General features: G+C 46.7%; 1 protein-coding gene across 2 annotated transcripts in view; it reads right to left on the bottom strand.

The window, feature by feature from the left end:
• Positions 1 to 21,344, bottom strand: part of LOC137435391 (nidogen-2) — a 259,920-nt gene that overhangs the window by 59,906 nt on the left and 178,670 nt on the right. The window contains exons 11-13 of one of the 2 annotated variants that reach the window (XM_068129147.2): positions 18,768 to 18,896; positions 15,061 to 15,270; positions 3,942 to 4,114 (exon numbers count right to left, since the gene is read on the bottom strand). In XM_068129147.2, coding sequence (XP_067985248.2) covers positions 3,942 to 4,114; positions 15,061 to 15,270; positions 18,768 to 18,896 — 512 coding nt within the window. The remainder of the gene's footprint in view (positions 1 to 3,941; positions 4,115 to 15,060; positions 15,271 to 18,767; positions 18,897 to 21,344) is intronic. The other variant, XM_068129155.2, reaches the window with a different exon arrangement.

Below are 21,344 nucleotides of genomic sequence, written 5' to 3'. Positions count from 1 at the left end.
CCCCCCCCCCCACCCCCTTCCCACGCCTCCTCCCCCCGGGCCCTCTCCCTTCCACACATCTCCCTGCTCTCGGATGTTGTGTGTGTGTGCTTCCCCTTTTCTCCCCATCTTGTCTTCCGCTCCCTGTTTTTGTGTATTTTGTTTGTCTGGTCGATTTGTTTGTGAAGTTAATGTTAGCTCTTTCACGAGCCTCGATTCAGTATACAAAAAACAAACAAAAAAAAAACACATTTGACATTTCGAAACAAATAAATTGATCCTTGAAAGTGATGTAAACTGATATCGAACTCAATTCACAGACAGTACTGTGTTAAACTTATGTACGTTTTCCAGAAGTATCTCTTTATTTTGCACATTAGCCAAAAAAAATTTCAACAAAAACAAAAGCTAAATTATGACTGGGATTACGGACAGTAAAATTACAGTTCAGTACTTCGTGTAACCACCACGAGCATTCAGGAGAGCACGTACACGTCGAGGCATGCTGTTCACGAGATTTGCCAAGGTTTGGACAGGAATCGCTTGCCATGCAGTGACAATAGTCTGCTGCAATTCACGCACAGAGGTCGGCTGCTGGTCCAAGTTGTCGATTTGACGCGTTAATTCTGCCCACAAGTTCTCTATCGGATTCATATCCGGGGACATGGCAGGCCACTCCATATGCTCTACACCACGGTCAGCAAGAAAGTGTTGGATCATGCGAGCACAATGAGGCCGTGCATTGTCATCTTGGAAGACAAAGTTTCCTCGAAAGGCTGCACGAGCAAAAGGAAGCAATGTTTCTTCCAGAATGACCCTGTACTTGAACTGGTTCAGGTTTCCATTCAGAACAACCAGGTCAGTTTTGCCACCTGCATGAAAAGCAGCCCAAACGGTCACCCCACCACCTCCAGCCTGGACTCTTGGCACTATACAATCTTCGTTATGGGCTAAATGCACTTGTCTGTGCACTCGGACGCGGCCATCTTGATGATAGACCAGAAATCTAGACTCGTCACTGAAGGTCACGTGATTCCAGTGTCCTGGCTGCCATTGACGGTGTTCTCTGGCCCACTGCAATCGGCGCTGGCTGTGTTGTCTGGTCAGGCGTGGCTTTCTCAGGGGATGCCTGACACGATAGCCTGCTTGAACCAGTCGTTGGTTGACTAGCCTTCTGGATACAGGCACATTTGTCAGTTGCTGCCACTCAGCCCTAAGCCGATTAGCTGACTTGGTACGGCCATTGCAGACTAACCGGTGCAGCTGGCGATCATCTCTCCTTGTGGTTCTGCGTGGACGTCATGGCCTCTGTATTGGAGTAGGGACACCCCTCTGAGCATTTCGTTTCAGGATCTTTGACACCTGACCTTGAGTGATGCCATACTGCCGAGCAATAGCGCACTGTTTCATGCCAGAATTTTGTAAAGCCACCACTCCATGACAAACAGCATTGTCAAGTTGACGGACCATCTCCAGAGGAAGCGTCAATAACTTTTGTAGACGTGCAGCAGTTGTTTTCCACTAATACAGAACGCAACAACCCTTATATACCCGATTGTGAAGCCAATCGTCAAATGTACCTGTCGTTACATTTTGTCATGCCACCTGTGATATAATCCTGTTATTGACTTCTTACTGCGAAAGACAATCAGTGACATGGTTCTTTCAACAAAGACATCACCGAAGGGTAAAATAAACTCACCAGATTGATATACTGAGGTCAGAAAGTAAACCCAAGTCAAGAAAAAAAATATTCCATATTAAATGCCAAGTCTGTATATATATACAATAATTGTTAGATGTCTGCATTGAACAATTCTCTTCATCGGAACCATTTTAGAATCTGCAATGTCTGCAAAAAATCTGCAAAAAATCTGCAATCATTTTAGAATAGAAGTTCCCTGTGTGACGTCCCCACAGTCTTGAAGAAAATTGACTATTCAATACCTTGTAAAATCAGGCATGTTGAAGAAAAGGTAGATGGCAAATTTGATTTAAACTTTAGTGTTCAGAAAGGTTGATGTACGTAGTTCACTGATGTCAGGAATGAAATTCACCGTCCATATCCTTTGATATGGAAAAGACAGGCTTACGTTATTGCTTGTCCACACAATGCATTTTTACAAATATAACACTAGAGGGTGGTAAAGCCAAATTGAAAATATTTTGGCATGGAGACCATTCAGTGATGATTGCTGAAGAAAATAACCGAATTTATGAGTAATTTCTGAAGAACTGTGTGGCTGCCAGCAACCACACTGCAGCAGGAAAGAGAGGCAACTGTACCAACAGGCTTTTTATACAGATTTCAATGATCATGGAGGAACAGGACAACAGGGGGCCATGGGTAAACTTACACAGTGGGTTGAGGGGAAAACATGAGGGAAAGAATTGCGGATGTATCACTGCATGAGAAGGGGCAGAGGGGTCTCAATGGGTATGATAAATCTACAAGATATAAATGGAAGAAATCATCAGGTGGTGGTGCCATTAAACTTGAAATCGGGGAGGGATGAACATGTCACAACAAACATAGGAACACACAGGTAGTTCCACATGTGAGAGAAGAGGGGGGGGGGGGGGGGGATTAATGAATGGAGGTATCATTATATTTATACTTTGGGACAATAACTCGGTAAGGATTTCTGGTAAAATATATGAAGTGGAAGGGCAGGCGTATAGGGTTGAAAGATAAGAGGATAAGAAAAGCAATGCCAGAATAGGTATGGTAAAAGGCTGCAAAGACACAAATTTGCCTGCGATGATCAAGAATCTGATCCTGAGACTCAGGTCTTCCTGTCATAAGATTCCATGGTATCAGGTAGGGAAAGATAGGAAGCAGAAGCACCAAGTCTACAGGGGGGAGCTATTGGATGACACTTTGGATGAAGGTCGTCAGCATTCTAAGCTGAGAATGGAAGGAGAAAGGACAGCCCTGTGGAAATCTCTGAGGTGGCATCCTGCAATGAACCAGATACCTTGAATATATGATCTACCAAACAAAGATTATAGCTGCGGGTGAAGCATACGTATTCCAAATATGGGGCATCTTCCATGAACTGACGAGAGAAAATAATTGAGGGATTTTCAAGCTGGTCCTCACAGAAGGATGAAGTGAGATTATGAGCTTTTAATAAATTAAAAAAATGCATGTTCCAGGTAAAAGTCCAGTTGTTTGTTTTCTCAAAATGAGCAGTGAGGGATATCTCGTGCTTTCCAGTTGTCTTTGCATCACTTCATGCCTTCCCACACAAACAGAGCCAACCCTTCTAAATACAGAACCCTATGCTACAGCACAGTGGTAAAATTTCTCTGCAATTGTACAGTAAATGGTGCCAAGGCAGTTCGTCAGCCAACCTATATTAGATAGATGTCTTCTATAGTCAATAACAGCCATAACATATTTTCATTACTCAATCTGGAGATCTACTAAGATGGTTTCAACAATTGAGAGCACTCGTGAAATTTCAAAGCCAACACTGACTCAATTTATTCTTCAACAAATTTTTCACTTTAAAGATCATTAGGTGAAAAATGCACCATAAAACAGCAAATGCCACTTAATTAAATCTCTCAGTAATTAGTAATTTCTGTGGAGGTAGCCATATCATGTCTATTATTCACTATGAAACATACTTGTAATGCCATATATGTATTTTTTATTAACAACAGACTATATTTCAAATCTCTTAACTTTTTAAACTTGAAGAGTGGAGACATTCAACAGATATTTAAAAGACAGAGTATTCAGATTTGAAAAGTAAACAGGAAGAGAGAACAAGTAACTAGATAAGAGTGATTATATAAAGAGAAAGATCTATATTGAGAAGGAAAAAGAGGGAGTAGGGTGAGCAAAGGATGCTTCCCTATGTTCAACTGTCAAACACTGAAACTGAAAGCTGAAATAATGTAGGAATTGACAATGCATTCGTATGAACCTCAGATGGGAGTTAAACACTTACGTGCACAGAAAGTATTGTACCACTGTGATCATTTTGTGGCCTTGTCCCATCCAGAGAAATGTGACCAATCCGTTGGCCCTGTGCATACAGAATTTGAGGGCCCTGGAGGCCGCTTGTGCTTTCAGGTGGTTGCGTTGGTTGTGGTGGTATCGGTGATGCTGTTATTGGCAAACCTGAGGGAAGAAAGCAAGAACATAAGAGGAAGTGAAAGCAGAGAATTTAAGAGGAGTTGGTGATAGGAATGTTGGTGTTGTCATTCGCTATGGCATAAAGGCAAACTCCCTATAGTTAATTGCACGACAACATGTAGCCTGCAGTAGTTAGTTATTTCTTATTGAATGTAAAGATTAGCCATTTCCCATTGTGTAGTAATAAAGACCAAATATGCGGTGAGTAGGCAGGATGTCAAGCCTTCGTGTGGCTGGTGGAAGCCATTACTAATGTGCAGAAAGGTGTGGCCAGAAGCACAGGCCCACGTGACCAGTGATGAGGCGGGAACACGTCGCCGGGATGCGGCAAACCTCAGCCAATGGGAGGCTGTGGAACATTCGGGTAGTTCTTGGGGTCAGGTAAAATACCCCCGCCCATCGACCACGAGGGCCTCTTGGATTTTGCCTCGTGGACGACCTTGCTTTTTGGCTGCGCCCATGACATGTGCAGAAATTTTCCTCTCTTGGATTTTGCCTCGTGGACGACACTCTTCTTGCTTTTTGGCTGCGCCCAAGACACGACCTCTCTTGGATTTCGCAGTGCCCAGGACACTCTTGCTTTTTGGCTGCACCCTCGACACGACCTCACTTGCCTTTCGCCTCGCTGACAAGATTCTCTTGCTTTTGTCCTTCGTCGAGGGTACACCTCTTCTCTTGAGTTTCGCTTCTCCCACGACACGTGTTTGCCCTTGGTGTTTCGTCGACCCCCATTGCTTCTTAGCCGATCTCTAGCTCTGATCCGGTTGACCTGCAAGCTTTTCCAACCGGTGCTGAAGTTCGTCAGACATTACCACATCCAGACTGCACATCGAACTGCGCACAGCGCACAGCCGCGGCCACTTTGAGGCAATCCCAGCACGTACATCGGTACGCCAATAACCAGCGTCTCTTCCCCTGTGCGTGTGTGAGAGTGTGAAGGCGCCTTTGGGGTTTATGATAGGTAAGGAATTAATAAACTTATATCTTCGTCTCTGTTTCTCTGTGCCTTCAAAATAATAGGCTGTACATTTGGTTACATTCAAATCTGTTCAGATACGTCTTTTCTCCATTGGCCTAGCATCATCCGAGACCAAATTTGGCTTGATTCAGGTCCGTAAAGCTCACGTAGGTAACGCCCCGGTATTTCCACCCCCAGTGCTAATCCATTGTGCTCTGCACGCGCGCGTGCACCTTGATCCGTGCACTTTGAAGGTATCCGTGATTTTCCAGTATTAACCGAGGGGAATAACGCAACAAAATTGGTGTCAGGAGTTTGGGATATTTGGACCTGGAGTGCGTTTCACGTACTGCGAAATTACGAGCATGTGGAAATTTAGTTTAAAACAAATTAAAAATTAAATTAAATGCGGATAATGGCTGGCCAAAACGATCAGGTTCCGATGGGTATAGAAAATGTAGAGCATGAGGATGAATTAATGGCCCAGGACACAAACCAACAGATTGACCTTGGAGTTAATCATGGCATGACAAGGAGTGGAGAAAAGGCGGCGCTTCACACGTGGCGGCAGAGGCTGGACCCGTTGTGCAATAAGCCTGGTGTTGGGCTAGCGGCTAGGGTGCCAGCTTAGGATCCTAGGATCCTGGGTTCGAATCCTGGTCGATTGCTGAATTAACGCCAGGGGGGTTGACTCAGCCTGTCATCCTTCCGAGGTTGGCTAATTGAGTACCAGTTCACTGGTAATTTCCTGTTTGTCGTAAAAGGCGACAAAAAGGGTTGGCCGCAGGAAGGGCATCCGGCCGTAAAACATTGCTTCAAAAAGGGGACCAACAAAAACGACAACAACCACGGTGCCCGAAAGAGGCCAACCCCCGCTTTGTGGGGGAAAATGGCCTCTAAAGTTTTTTTTTTTTTTTTTTTTTTTACCGAGGGGAATAACGCAACAAAATTGGTGTCAGGAGTTTGGGATATTTGGACCTGGAGTGCGTTTCACGTACTGCGAAATTACGAGCATGTGGAAATTTGGTTTAAAACAAATTAAAAATTAAAATTAAATGCGGATGATGGCTGGCCAAAACGATCAGGTTCCGATGGGTATAGAAAATGTAGAGCATGAGGATGAATTAATGGCCCAGGACACAAACCAACAGATTGACCTTGGAGTTAGTCACGGCACGACAAGGAGTGGAGAAAAGGCGGCGCTTCACACGCGGCGGCGGAGGCCGGACCCGTTGTGCAAGCGAGTTTTGCAGAAATGGAGTTATTCATGACTCAAATCAGAACATGCTTTGAGGTGCAAATGGAAAAGATGAGTGAGAAATAAACCAGGGAAATGAACAAATTGGGCAATCGGATGGACACAATGGGAGAGGAGTTTGGGCGTAAGATGAGCGCGGAGTTCGCGGGTGCATGTGACGAGGTAAAGCGGAGTGAGATGAGCGTCCAGCGAGGGCTGAAGGAGAGCACAGCCAAACTGACTGGGGCAATGGAAGTAGTGACGCGGGAGGTAGAGAAACCGACAAAAGTAGGGTTTGAAGAGGAAATTTTGGGGCGCAGCAGGAAATAGTAGGGGCGCAACCGTAAATAACAGAGGTGAAACAGAAGCTGGAGGAGGAAAAATAAGAAATAAGAGATTAAAAAGACAGAAGAAGAGACGGGGAATGAATTGGGAAAGGAATTGCGGGAATGTGTGCAACAGTGGTGCTCGGGCCGTGATGAAATGCCTGCTAATCAAATAGAAAGATTACAGGTTCTTGAAGAGAGCTGGATGAAAATGGGTCCCGAGGTGAGTGGCAATATCGGAAATGTGTTTGGTGCGATGGGGAGTTCGGCAAGCTTCGGGGTCGGGATAGACCCGGGATTTCGTGAAGGGCCCATTGTGAGGGTTACGAATGAGACAGAGTGTGTGGAGAAAGTGTGCGCACAGGTGTGTGCGATTACGGAGTGTGTGGAGAGAGTGTGCGCACCGGTGTGTGCCATTATGGAGTGTGTGGAGAGAGTGTGTGCACTGGTGTGTGTGATTACGGAGTGAGTGGAGAGAGTGTGCACACCGGTGTGTGCGATTATGGAGTGTGTGGAGAGAGTGTGCACACCGGTGTGTGCGATTACGGAGTGTGTGGAGAGAGTGTGTGCACCGGTGTGTGCGATTACGGAGTGAGTGGAGAGAGTGTGCGCACCGGTGTGTGCGATTATGGAGTGTGTGGAGAGAGTGTGCGCACCGGTGTGTCCGATTACGGAGTGTGTGGAGAGAGTGTGCGCACCAGAGTGTGCAAGTATGGAATGGGATGCGAGGGGTAATCGACCATCTCAGGCATCGACGCCGACCGGGGTAGTGCTTAGTGGGATGAATAAAGTACGCGAGCCCCCGACGAGTGGTGCGCCGTGGGGACCGGAAGGAATCGGTGCTGCGTCGGTCTCGCAAGGACCAGCGTGCACGATTCGTACCTCCAGCACATGCACGGTATTGTTGCCGCCGTACCGCGGCAAGAGCGATCGGTGGGTTTTGAGGGGAAATTCGGATTGTCGAAGACAAGCACCTTACTGGGTGAGGTGCACTGACCGTGGCCGATTGGGTCATCGTGCGTGGGACCGCAGGGCCCCATGCAGGGATGGAGCCCGGCACTTGGGCCCATCAATTCCAACCCCCTCGGGTCGTCAATGCCGGCCGGATAACAACCCATACAGGCGACCAACCACCCGCATGGATCGCTCGGCCCTTAGAGGCCGAGCCGCGACAAGGTACCTCCATAGATGGGGGCTCATTGCTTCGAGGACTGGGAGAAGTATGTGCCCCACGTGGGGGTGTGGAGGTGAGACCATTCCCCACATGTACAGGGCCCATGAGCACTAGCTTAGGGGGATAGCATTGTTAGGCCCATGGAGGGGCCAGCAATGGTTGCTCCATGGGGGCACCGAAGCACTAGCTGAGGGAGGGCTAGGATAATGATTAGGGATCTAGAGAGACCATAGGGACAATATTTAAGTAGTGACAATGAACTGTAGATGGGACGTAGAGAGTTTAACTGGTTGTTAACAAAGGGGGTGCGTCGTGTAAAGGGACGACGGGGAAGCACGAGTGATAGGGGAAATCAGTTAGATAGATGATGCTGTGTGTGTGAGAGTAAATGGAATTGTGTTGTGGTGTGGAAATAGTTGGTGTGAGAATAAGTGTGTGGAATGAATGGTGTGGAATGCATGGTGCGAAGGATTGAATGGGGGGAGTGGAACCCATTCACGAAGACCCGGTGGGTAGTTTAAAGGTAGATAGAGGGTACAGGTGAATTACCTGGATATTGACACCTGTGGTGCTGATTATGGAAATAGTTTTTTTTTTGTAAGGTGCAGGAGGCGGTGGAATGGCTGGGTGTGTGGCTTAATTTGTAGAAATAGTTATTTGGGGCACTCCGTCACTGGGAGCTCATCTGCCAGTTAAAGCCGCAGGTAGGCTCAGGGAGCCAGTTAGGTTAGAGTGAGTGGGGCCCGAGGATCCCGCGAAATGACCCGGATTGCCCAATTCCAAGATCGGCATTGAGGGGGTAAGCGCCAGGAAGGGCCTTCCCCAGGTAGGTTAGAGTGAGGAGCAGGCAAGCTCAGAAGGCAGCTCCAGTGAACGGAGAGGTGCAGGTAGGTAGACCTGCTGGTGGAGCCACACGACCTAGCCCCGAAATTGTGCGAGCCACAAATAGAAAAATTTGTGGGGTGAGACCTAAATTCGGAGGGCACCACAGCATGGGTAATGGGAATTGGGGTTCTTAGAACCACATAGTTTAAAGAAGGCCAATTGGCAGGGTACAACCCCGGGGAGATTAAAATGTGTAAATGATGTCAGGGTATTTAGAATTTTGTGAAGACCCCTTCGCACCATCCACAAGGGGATGGATTTCGCACCACGGGACTCAATGTTTGATTGGTAAGATGCATCACGACGTGAGTACGAAACATTGTGTGTTCATTCCATCTTTCCTTCCTGGGAGAACCTGGGGGGAGTTGGGGACGAATTTGGAATAAAGTGGGGAAATTGGTGACGAGAAGTAGAGACGAATTGTAAATACAAGGAGGGCTAGGGTAGTGTAGTTAACGGTGGGAGGCATGAACGGGTAGGGCCAGGCTCGACTTCACTCTGCCGGCATTACTCTCACCCGTGTGTCATACCTGTGTTTTGCATGTGCCACCATGTCTTTTCCTTTTTGCTCGTTGCGTTTTCTCTGCCTCCCCGATCCAGGACCATCATGAGGACTTACCTTGCCGTCACAGCATCTTGCTGCCATCCACACTCACATCCATCATTCATCACATTATGGACCACTGGCTCAGTGGCCACACCCATTTCCATGGTTACACCTCTTGGCTGCCTCATCATCTTGCCACACATGGATCACCTGTTGGGTGGCATTGACGCCACACATTTGGACCACGTTTCAAGTGGCCCCGCTCAAGAAATAAAAAGAGTGATCCATGTGTGCAATTGTGAAAATTTAGATGGCCCTGATCTTCAAATGGCCTGTATGCCGGTCAGGGCCAGCCGGTTTTTGTTAGCCCGCCAACCAAGGCAAGAAGACAGAAGATGACGCCAGCAACAATAAGATGACCCCAGCAACAAATTCTCCATGTGTTATTCCTCAAGTCAAGGTCTTGGGTCATAGTCATAGTTTTTGTAAAATAAATGGTGTGTAGTGTAAAATGTAAAATTGTTGCCCACAGGTTATATGTGTTTAGTTTCAAAATTCCAGCAATACGTGAACAGTATAAGGTTGTGGGTGTGAATCTGTTAGGTCGTTTCTCAACGCATTAGGAGGGACATATTTAGTTTAAAAATGTACATTAAATGTTAAAAAAAATAAAAATTATAAATAATTTTAAAATGTCGCACATACTGAGATTAGAGTTTAAAATGTTAGGGGAATCACATCTACGTGTCACACTAAAAGTAATGTTTAAAAGAATGCCAGCTCACCCCAGCCGCTCCATGTGGACGACACAGGTCGAGTCTTGGTGAGAGAAGGGGGTAGTGTTGCAGTTGTGCCATAAAGGCAAACTCCCTATAGTCAATTGCATGACCACATGTAGCCTGCATTAGTCAGTTACGTCTTATTGAATGTAAAGATTAGCCCTTCCCATTGTGTAGTAAAAAAGGACCAAACATGCATTGAGTTAGGAGGATGTCAAACCATTGTGTGGCTCGGAGAAGCCATAACACCAGATGTGCAGAAAGGCGTGGCCATAAGCACAGGCCCACATGACCAGTGAGGGGGGCGGGAACCCGTCACCATGATGCGACAAGCCTCAGCCAATGGGAGGCTCTAGAACATTTTGAAGGGCGTGACCAGTTTGAGATTAGCCCACGCGCAGCACATGATCGTTCTCTTGCCTTTGGGACTGCTTCGAGGACACACCTGCGCTCTTGCCCTTTCGCCACGCCCACGACGAGACCTCGCTTGCCTTTTCGTATCTCGCCTGACACGTTTTTGGCCTTTGTTCAACGCCCGACACCCATCATGTCTGTGCGATCTTTTGCACCATCTGGCTGACCTGCAAGCGTTGGCAATTTCTACTCGTCCCACCTGCGCTGAATTTACCTCGTCCAGGCTGCACGTGAGGACCGAACTGCGCACATCAGACCACGTGGCCGATTGCGAGGCAATCCCAGCACGTACATCAGTACGCCCTTTAACCAGTTTATTCCCAGTGTGTGTGTGTGTGTGTGTGTGTATCAGAGAGTGAAGGCGCCAGTGGGGTTTATTATATTAGGTAATATTTGGTAAGCTGTATCTTCGTCTCTTTCTCTGTGCCTTCTGAATAAAAGGCTGTACATTTTGTTCCTTTCCAACCTGTCCGGTACGTCCTTTCACCAATTGGCCTAGCATCATCCGAGACTGAATTTGGCTCGAATCGGGTTCATAAATCGCATGGGGGTAACGCCGCTTTCCATACATTGTGCAAAACCGCTCGGCATTCCATAAGGTGTGGGAAAGTGAGGGTTCGATCGCGCGGAGGGTTTGATCGCCGTCTTCGGCACGCGCATGCATCTTGACGTGTGCTCGGCACCTTGAATTTGGAACCCTCCCGGCCCGGTCGTCTCGCGATTGTAACAAATTGTTGTCAGGAGTGGGGATTCGTACCTTCCTCGTACTCCTCGGTCGTACCTTCCTCGACCGTAACATTATATATATATATATATATATATATATATATATATACATATATATATATATATATATATAGATATATATATATATATATATATATATATATATATATATATATATATACACATAGGTGGGAGTGTGATGAAACTGAACGCACCTTATGTCTAAAACTAATGACACTGGATCCTGTTCCATCTGCCTTTACTGAACATTTAGTGTTTGGGTTCAAAAATACATGCACATCATGTCACTGTAGGCTACATGCAAAAAACAATCAAGAACAACTCTTGCCAGGAGAGGAAGAGAAAGAATCTGATGATGAGGACTAGTATGGATAGTCTTGTCACAAACTCACTTCAATCAAGTATCACCCAGCTTATCGTCCCATTTTGCCAATCATTTCATTTTTTTGTTTGTGATAGTGTCATTGCACATACTGTATAAATATCCCAAATGATTACTCAGTGATAAATGTAAAATGACTTATTGGTCTGGACACAATAATATTATTAACAACAGCGTTTTCAACTTTGATCAATCATGGCTTGATTTGTTCAATATTGTTGTTCAATATGTTGTTGTTCAATATGTTCAGTTCAGTTCAATATGTAATAAGGGGGGTAACATTCAGGGACGGATCCAGGAATTTCAAGACGGGGGGGAGTGCATGAAACTATAGCGCTGGGGTGGGGGGATAAAGGGGGGGGGGTCTGGGGGTCCTCCCCCAGGGAATTTAAAAAAATTGATCGTCAGAAACGGCATCTCGTGCGTTCTTGGAAGTTTCTGCAGTTCCTTGTGTTCTTCCCTGGTCCAATAGTTCAGCAGATTCGCACCGCCTGCACCCTCATCCTGGATCGAAGGGGGGTGGGTGCGCACCCCCTGAACCCCCCCCCCCCTGGATCCACCCTGACATTATATTTGTCGAGCTAGGGTATGCTGGTTATAAATAATCCATGACATTTGTGATATGGCATGTTCGGTAATATGTGGGGATAATTTTAATGGATCGAATTCCTCCAAGGAACATGATTCTTGGAAGCTATGGGCAATTTTATGAGATGTCGAAACATAAACCGAAACAAAGTTTTGGCAAAAAAAACGTAATTTTTGGTTCGCTGAAGGCTGGAAAACTGAGTTATCACGATGTGTGAGTTTTACACGCAAAGGGGCATGATTATCTACAATTTGGTACTATTTGTGCATATCAAGAGTAAATACAAGTGCCTATTTGTAAAATTTCTCGAATATTGAAATATCGCAAATCTCATACATGAATATGCTCATAAATCGGTTATTGAAACCTTCAAATAACGACAACTGGGTATTTTGAAACCCCAAATGTCCCCTCGAGTCAAATAAATAGGTTTAAGGTATATATACACCGATGTGTGAACAGAATCACAAAATAAGGCACTTTATTGAAGTCGGTTACCATACTAACCTGACCTTGCCTGCCTACAAGAGTTTTCACACACAACCATACTCTTATCTCTTATGTTACCTTAAGTTACCATACTAACCTGACCTTGCCTGCCTACAAGAGATTTCACACAACACAACCATACTCTATGTTACCTTAAGTAACCATACTAACCTGACCTTGCCTGCCTACAAGAGTTTTCACACAACACAACCATACTCTATGTTACTTTAAGTTACCATACTAACCTAACCTTGCCGCCTACAAGAGTTTTCACACAACACAACCATAGTCTATGTTACCTAGGTTTAAATTCACTGCCTCCTCAGTACACGTTTTACAATACGACTTACTTCTGACAAATATCCTCACACTGGGCAAAATCTAAGTTACTCAACCACACAGACCGAGTATAAACTATGCCATTCTTAAGACAATCTATTGGTGGATCCTCTTTTCACTCCCCCTTTCCACGTAACAATACATTTTAGCGGTTGCCGAAGACGATAAGAAGAGGCCATTTCGTTGGGTACAAAAGGTAGTTTATTGTACAGAAATCTCCAGCAACTGCTAGCGAACGGAAGTCGTAACGGCTTATATAAAACAAGCACCCTCTTCGGAGGGCGTGGCTCCAACAGCCGCGCGTGCGTCACGACGACACAACCAAATGCCCGTGTGCGTGGGTTATACCAAACCCATCGTAATGGTAACCGTCACATGCGGATAAGTGAATAAGGTAACCGCGACATGTGCATAAGGTAACCACTACATGCGCCCCCCCAGAAGGCACGCCACGGGCGTGTACGTAGTTCGTGGGTGGAACAGAGCCGGGCCGCGGGTGGAACCGAGCCGGGCCGCGGGTGGAACAGAGTCGGGCCGCGGGTGGAACAGAGCCGGGCCGCGGGTGGAACAGAGCCGGGCCGCGGGTGCTGAGCAGCGGTAGCAGGTGTAGTTGCAGCAGTAGGAAATGCGGGAGCGGCGAGCAGCGGTGCAGGAGGCTCCAGTGGAAATGCGGGAGCGAAATGTGGGAGGAAATGTGGGAGCGAAGACAACGAGGCTCCAGTGCGCGCGAAGGTAACAAAGCAGCCGTGCGTGCGCAAGAGATGAGCAGCATCAGCCTCGGGATCCGCCGTAGGAGCAGTAGTAGGAATTGCGGGAGTGGCGAGCGCCAGTGCGCGCGAAGGTAACAAAGCAGCCGTGCGTGCGCAAGAGATGAGCAGCATCAGCCTCGGGATCCGCCGTAGGAGCAGTAGTCGGAGTGGCGAGCAGCATTTCTCAGCCTGTGTGCACGGAGGCGACGAAGTAGCAGTACTCGGCCTGTGTGCGCGAAGGCGACGGGCAGCAGTACTCGGCCTGTGTGCGCGGAGGCGACGAGCAGCAGTGCTCGGCCTGTGTGCGCGAAGGCGACGAAGTAGCCGTGCCCGGCCTGTGAGCACGGAGGCGACGAAGTAGCAGTACTCAGCCTGTGTGCGCGAAGGCGACGAAGTAGCCGTGCCGCCAACGCCCCGTAATGGCATCCTTCGGAGGGTCCCGGAGCTGGTTCGCCCCTCCAGTGTGGAAGAAATTGCGGTCGCAATCCTGCCGTGTTCATTCGGCCCCCGAATACGATCGGGGGCAACGGGGTCACCAGTTTAGCGGTTGCCGAAGACGATAAGAAGAGGCCATTTCGTTGGGTACAAAAGGTAGTTTATTGTACAGAAATCTCCAGCAACTGCTAGCGAATGGAAGTCGTAACGGCTTATATAAAACAAGCACCCTCTTCGGAGGGCGTGGCTCCAACAGCCGCGCGTGCGTCATGACGACACAACCAAACGCCCGTGTGCGTGGGTTATACCAAACCCATCGTAATGGTAACCGTCACATGCGGATAAGTGAATAAGGTAACCGCGACATGTGCATAAGGTAACCACTACAACATAAGTTTTTATTATTCTTTGCCTCTTGGAAAATCTACAGCAGCTATGATGTCTCCATAGTTGAGGCTGGAGACAATATGCTTTCTAAGTTGATGTTGCACCAGTTGCACTCTGAGTACTCACTTTTACTATTCACAAAACTGAGGGTTGATCGACCTCTTGGATGGACCGTTCAACTTGGGCAGGAGGTCGACATCCTTTCTCAGAAAAGTGAGGACACAAAACTTTAAAAAAAAATTGAACAAAGGTTGACAGATAAATTGGGAAAGAGATGACGGGGTAAAGTCAGCCTGGGATAAAACTTTTGGTGCAACACTTTAATGACTTAAAATATTTAACCTACAATGTGCCAGCATGATATCTATGACATCGCATAGCGATGCAACTTTGAAGAAAAAGAGCATCATAAAAAGCATTTTTAAACATCAGAAACATAAAGCATCAAAAACAGAATCACGGAAGTATGTAACCACAGCATATTATAGACTCACAAGCAGGACGGACGCCAGGTTTAGTTCGCGTCCCATGAATCTCTCGCCCTTCCATTGTCACGCACCAGCATTCTCCAGCTGGACCACACTGGGTAGGTCTAAAGTCTCCGTGCTCATCACATTGCGGCACGTAGACGACGCGCCCTTCAGCTGAGCTCAGCACTGCCTCCATCCAACGCTGGCACATTGTACTGGCACGTTCTGTTCGTGCTGAAAAATGGATGTCAACATAATCACAGCATGCACATAAACTGTTGTTTGAAGGGCAATATATTATAATATTTTTTCTGTTTATAGAAATTAATCGACAAACTCAGTATATATAATGAAACCATTGCATACAAGTAACAAAGCGATAATGAGTATTTTCTTTCCCTGGCAATGGAATTCTGGTGTGAGACCACTGTCTTGCTCACCTACTTATTTGCTTCTATTTTATTTTTTTCCGATGTGTTGTTGACAATTTCATTTATAATACAAAATGAAACGTTGTTGTTCAATTCCGTGGAAACAGCTACTTTTAATACCGAGGCACAACACGTTTGATTGTGAAGAGGCACAACACCGAGGCACAACACAAATGTGAAAAGGCAACGGGTGTGATTAGTACATGTGAAACGAAAAAACTTGAAACGTTCACATTATCATCTTCTCAGAGACAATATAGAGAAACTTTTGTAGAAATAATTATGTGATGTCAAATTGGTGTTGTCATGAAGTTATTCATGGCCTCTTGCCTGCTTCTTTGCCAGGGTGTGCCACTCGCCACTCACTTATTACATAGGTGCACTTGTATTCAGCTTTAAGCATTATTTATATATATATATATATATAATTATATATATATATATATATATATATATATATATATAATGTATTATATATTTATATATTATATACTAGCAGAAGTACCCGGCATTGCCGGGCGGGGGAGGGAAGGGGAACGGGGGGAGGGGAGGAGAGGGGGGGAGGGGAGGAGAGGGGGGGAGGGGAGAAGAGGGGGGAGGGGGAGGGGGAGGGGAGAGGGGAGGGGGGAAGGGGTATGGAGGAGGTGGAAGGGGGGAGGTGGGGGAAGGGGAGGGGGAAGGGGAGGAGGGAAGGGGAGGGGGAGGGGGAGGGGGGAAGGGGAGGGGGAGGGGGAGGGGGGAAGGGGAGGGGGGTAGGGTGGAGGGGGAAGGGAGGGGGGAAGTGGAGGGGGGAAGGGGAGGGAGAGGGGGAGGGGGGAGGGGAGGAAGGGGAGGGGAGGAAGGGGAGGGGAGGAAGGGGCCGATAAAGTCCGTGCCGATAAAGACCAGTCTCGAACGGATGACCGATCGAGCTTACCTCCGAGGCGTTCAATCCAACAATGGCGTACCTTCTTTACACGCGAGGGAAAGGAGAGTGACAAAATTGCAGGCACGGATTCTACTGGACATCCTCGAACCACGATGATCAAATCAAACTGACACGGAATTAAAATAAAACAACAAAAGGGTGAAAAAAAAAATGTCAGGAAACAAAGAAATACACGGTAACCAAAATCCTAAATGGAGCTCTCCAAAACGGACCCGTATACAACACAAGGGTAAAATAACTGAAAGTAATAAATGTGTGTACTCAGCTCTGGTCCCCTTGACCATCCGGGATCGTCACAGGCCCCGCGTCCCTGCGTGGGAAAACACGCTTTGGCGCACAGTCCATTCACCCGCCAGCCGCAGCATGGGTCCCCGAGTTCGTGCGTGGGAAAACAGGCCTTGGTGCGCAGCTGTGTTCACCCCAGCCGCCGAACGTGAAGCGAGCAGGCTGAGCTCGTCCTCGTCGTCTGCTACACACAGCACCAACGGGCTTTCAGGTGAACCCTGACGCCACGCAGTCAGCACCAACGAACCAGGGAAAGACAATGCGTCTGCTCGCACCAATCGCCCGGACCAAAAGAAAGAGAACACGAGCTGCGACCGTCTGCAGTAACTCGGGACACCAAGAGGATAAAACCGTGACTGTTCGCTTTCAAACCTTGAACCAAGAGAAAAGAATGCGTCTGCTTGTCACAAAAGCCAGGACCCAAGAGGTGGAAAATGCCAGGATGCAGTCTTTTGTTCCCCGGTCTCCCACGCCATCCGATGACGTATGCGCATGCTCCAACCAGCGGCCGCCATCTCATCGCTCTATGGCCGCCCTGACCAAATATTTATTCGGGGAATGGCCTCATGGCCACTTGCTGGCCTTTGTGATGACCCGGTCGGTGGTATCATTGGTGGTGCTCAATGTCCTGGTTCCGGTTACTTTTATTTGGTGTTTATTTTAGGTGTGGCATGCATGGCGGGTAGTGTGTGTAGTGCAGTGTCACAAAGAACAAAGGAAAAATCACCGAGGTAATTTACATTCAGGGGATGTACCCTTAACCCCTACCTAATTTACATAACCCCACCCCTCACCATGGGGACATATATACGCTCTTACATGACATCCAGTCTAACGGATCCCTACTTAGTTACAGGTGTCTTCTTCTTCACGACAGTCGGAGCACACCACCTATACAATCCTACCTGGTCTAAGGTATTTCATTGCCTACACCCTATAAACGTTAAAAAAAAAAATATATATATACACACATGCACGTTATTATATTTCCAAATGACAACTTCAGGCCAGATAATTCCTACCCTGCTTTTTCTCCAAAGGAAAATTCGGGAAAATCAAGATACTCGAGGAAAAGGCCTCAGGCTCATCATTAACTGAGTCTAAAGAAAAGCAGAAGATTTCAGAATGTTTGGGACAGATCTTAACTACGATGTAAATACTTTTTAAAATGTTTCTGATAAAGATTTTAAAAAACAACTTTAAATGGACATGCGCAAAAAGCGACGGAAATAACCTGAGCACTAAACCTAAAGTCCCCATTACGGATCATCAGATCGTCATAACTGACGATGTAGCCACTTAAAGTTTGGCTTACCTGGTGAAGTAATTCAGGAATGTACTGCTCTTTGCTCTCGGAGACAATCCAGAAAATGTTGCCTTTTACTTAGGAGCCAAATCTGAACAGTGAACACTGCGTGTCAGGAATTAATAAAGAACTAGCGGCGAAAAGTAGCGTGGCTCAGCTTAATGGATGTGTGAAAGCAAAACACGCATGTGATTGACAATTGTCCAATGATATCTCACAGGAAGATCACATGACAGAAAATGGTAAGGGTGGAGGGGAGTGCACCCCTCCCCTCCCTCCGGATCCGCTCCTGCAGTGGATCATTTTAATAAGTAAACAATATTTATAATGCATTTGTGTTCTCTATTCTGTACAAGTTGACCAAATATTAATAGTTTAAGCTCACTTTTAAATGTTTCGTATTAGACCTATATTCCTCAAGCTACATTATAGGCTCCTTGTTCAGCATTGGCGCATTGACAAAATTATGGGAAACTATCGCCATGTTTGCATTTCATGTAAGCCCATATGAATATAAACTTAGATGCAACACTTTCAGCATTATTCCATTGGGGGACAAACTTTTAGCAATGTGGTAATAATGAACACTCAAAAGTAATCTGTTTTGTGACCTTCAAGGTGAGAGGTAGTTAATTAAACAACAATAAAGCAACCCAGCATGGTAAGGCAACACTGCGAGACAGCAGAAATTGTCATATTTTAATATTTTATTTTTAATAACATGTTGTTCATTCAGAGAAAATGTTCATGAAGATGATAGGGACAAAAAAATGAGACTAACCCTCGGGAGCTGGTTGACACTGCTGCCCATCAATTGAAAAGCCATGCGGACAGTGGCAAGTATAGGCACCAGGCTGGTTAATGCAGGTTGCTCCCACCGGGCAGGTCACAAGGCCACACTCATCGACATCTGGGCACCAGTTACAGTGAGATGTGTGCATGGGGTCAACATGGGTCCAGAGTTAAGAAGAGTGCATAGCTTAAGGCTGGCGCACACACACACACACACACACACACACACACACACACACACACACACACACACACACACACACACACACACACACACACACACACACACCAGACCATTGCTCAGCATGTGCAAAAGCAAGGGCCTGCTTACATTATTCAATATTTGAGGTATGCGAATGAAGCAACACATTGATGGATGCTGTAATGCAGATCGTTTTTAGAAATGTTTTCTTTTGTTTTCTCACATTGTCTTTTTTCATTTTTCGCAATTCTCTTCTAAGGTATATTTTCATCATTTTCATAATTTTGGAGGCTAGATTGTGCAGCCATTATTTAATGGTAAATTCAAACAAATGTGAAATCTGTAAAAACTAGCCTGGATGTTTAATTGTAAAAAAAAAAAAAAGTAGCTTTCTTGCCATATGAATGGTAAAAACTAGATGGTGCAAACATCTGGACAAGGTGAGCAAAACAATGCTCAATCCCCAACTGCACAACACTCACTGGAAACTCCACCAATCATGCAACTCACAAGTCACCATGTCCAGCCTGGATGAAAACCCAGCCATGTCCATGCTCCGGAAACACAAAAACAAGAACGAACACACACACTATATATATATATATATATATATATATATATATATATATATATATATATATATATATATATATATATATATATATATATATATATATATATATATATATATATTGTTACAGACGCGGTTTTGGATGTTAGTTTACCGAGCGGTTTGGTATGACCGCGTCTGCACAGTTTACCCGATTCCACTCGAACGTTGGCCGAATCGCGCTATGCTAGATCAATGAAGGAAAGGACACAACGGCTGGGTTAAATGACACGACACCAGGGGTACAGTTCTCAAGACCTCCGGAGGAGGTTATAATATTTGTATGCAGAACGTTTTAGATTACACCGACAAGAGGTACAGCACAGTAAGGTGGGCACTTAATCACGGTCTTATCTTAGCCCCGACAGACCACAGATAAACGGGACAAGACTGACTCACACAGGGATTGATGGCAAGGAAGGGCAGAATCGATGGCTCAAGGTGCACCTTGGCTCAGGGACAGGATCCACACGGTCCGGTCCAGATATGCGGGGAGGTATCGTCGCGCTGGAGGTGGCGTCTGTTTCTCCTCAAGCTGGGGGCGCATCTCACCTCACCTCCGGTAAGTGGCTGCGTATATCCAGCGGGGAGTGACACGCCCTCGGCTCGTTAGCTCCGCCCCAGATGGAATCGGCCCGCCGCTTCTTATTGGGTGCGGGGGGGTTACCGGGCTCCGCCCTTGACGAGGAGCTGACAGTCAGCCCCTTCGTGGTAACCCCGTCGGAGCACATGGGCAATGGCGGCTAACCAAGCCGGAGTGAGGACGCCCACTCCCCGCACCGCCGCCGCGCCGCCCCCGCTGTGGTTGTAGTTGTAGTTGTTGTTGTTGTTGTAGTTCCATGAGATGATGGGAGGATGCGGAGATGAGGTTGTGGGGAGGTATTGGGAGGTCCTAAACTCACTACTGGTGCCATACAATCACATTCTGGTGCAACGAAGAGTCAGAATTAATGGAAACGAGTCCTTAACTGACATAGACTAAGAATAACTAGCAAGATGTCCTATAGTTGTCTACATGAGATGCGGTGAACCTGGGCACGACATTTAATGGGGGAAAAAGGGGAAGGTCGGGGCTACAGAGTGTTGTTTACAGACAATGGGACTAGGGAATGGGGGATTGGGGATAGTTGGGGAGTATTGGGGAAATAGGGGAATATTTACAAGCGGATATGGATGGAGCCCAAATCCCATATCCGCAACATTGCACCCTTCTCTACCTCGGGGCGGCCCGACCCGATAAATCTTTACCTACGTTAGTGTGGCACTCAGATGTAGTTCCCTCTACTATTAACTCTACCCTGAGTGCGACAGTTTTACAGATGTTCACAATTGAGTAAGTATGTCCCCCTGCGACGTTGCACCCTTCTCCTCACAGAAACACACCCACAGGATAACCGAATCGCGGAAAGAATTCTCAAACTAAACATACAGCCGGTAGGGAGCATTATTTACACAAGACTACGCTGATATTTACACTACGATCCAGGACCTGTTTTTGGAGGAACACATGCAGATGTTATGCATAGAGAGAGCACGCATGCCAGCATCGATACACCAACCCACGAGTGCTCTGTGGCCCTACGGCCTTTAATAACGTGCAGAGCACCCCATTCAAGCACCAAAAGCACCACCCCATCACACAGTCAGCACCATCCGGTGCACCGATAAAGTGTTTATAGTCACCGGTGGTGTCGCAGCCAGCCGATGTTCTGCCGCTGGTCTTGCCTTGGAGCCCACTTGGTGTTCTGGCTTCC

Source organism: Myxine glutinosa, chromosome 1 (genome assembly GCF_964187855.1).
Source record: "Myxine glutinosa chromosome 1, kmMyxGlut1.1, whole genome shotgun sequence".
In the NCBI taxonomy this organism is placed as follows: domain Eukaryota; kingdom Metazoa; phylum Chordata; class Myxini; order Myxiniformes; family Myxinidae; genus Myxine; species Myxine glutinosa.
This window is presented reverse-complemented; position numbering and strand designations above follow the sequence as displayed.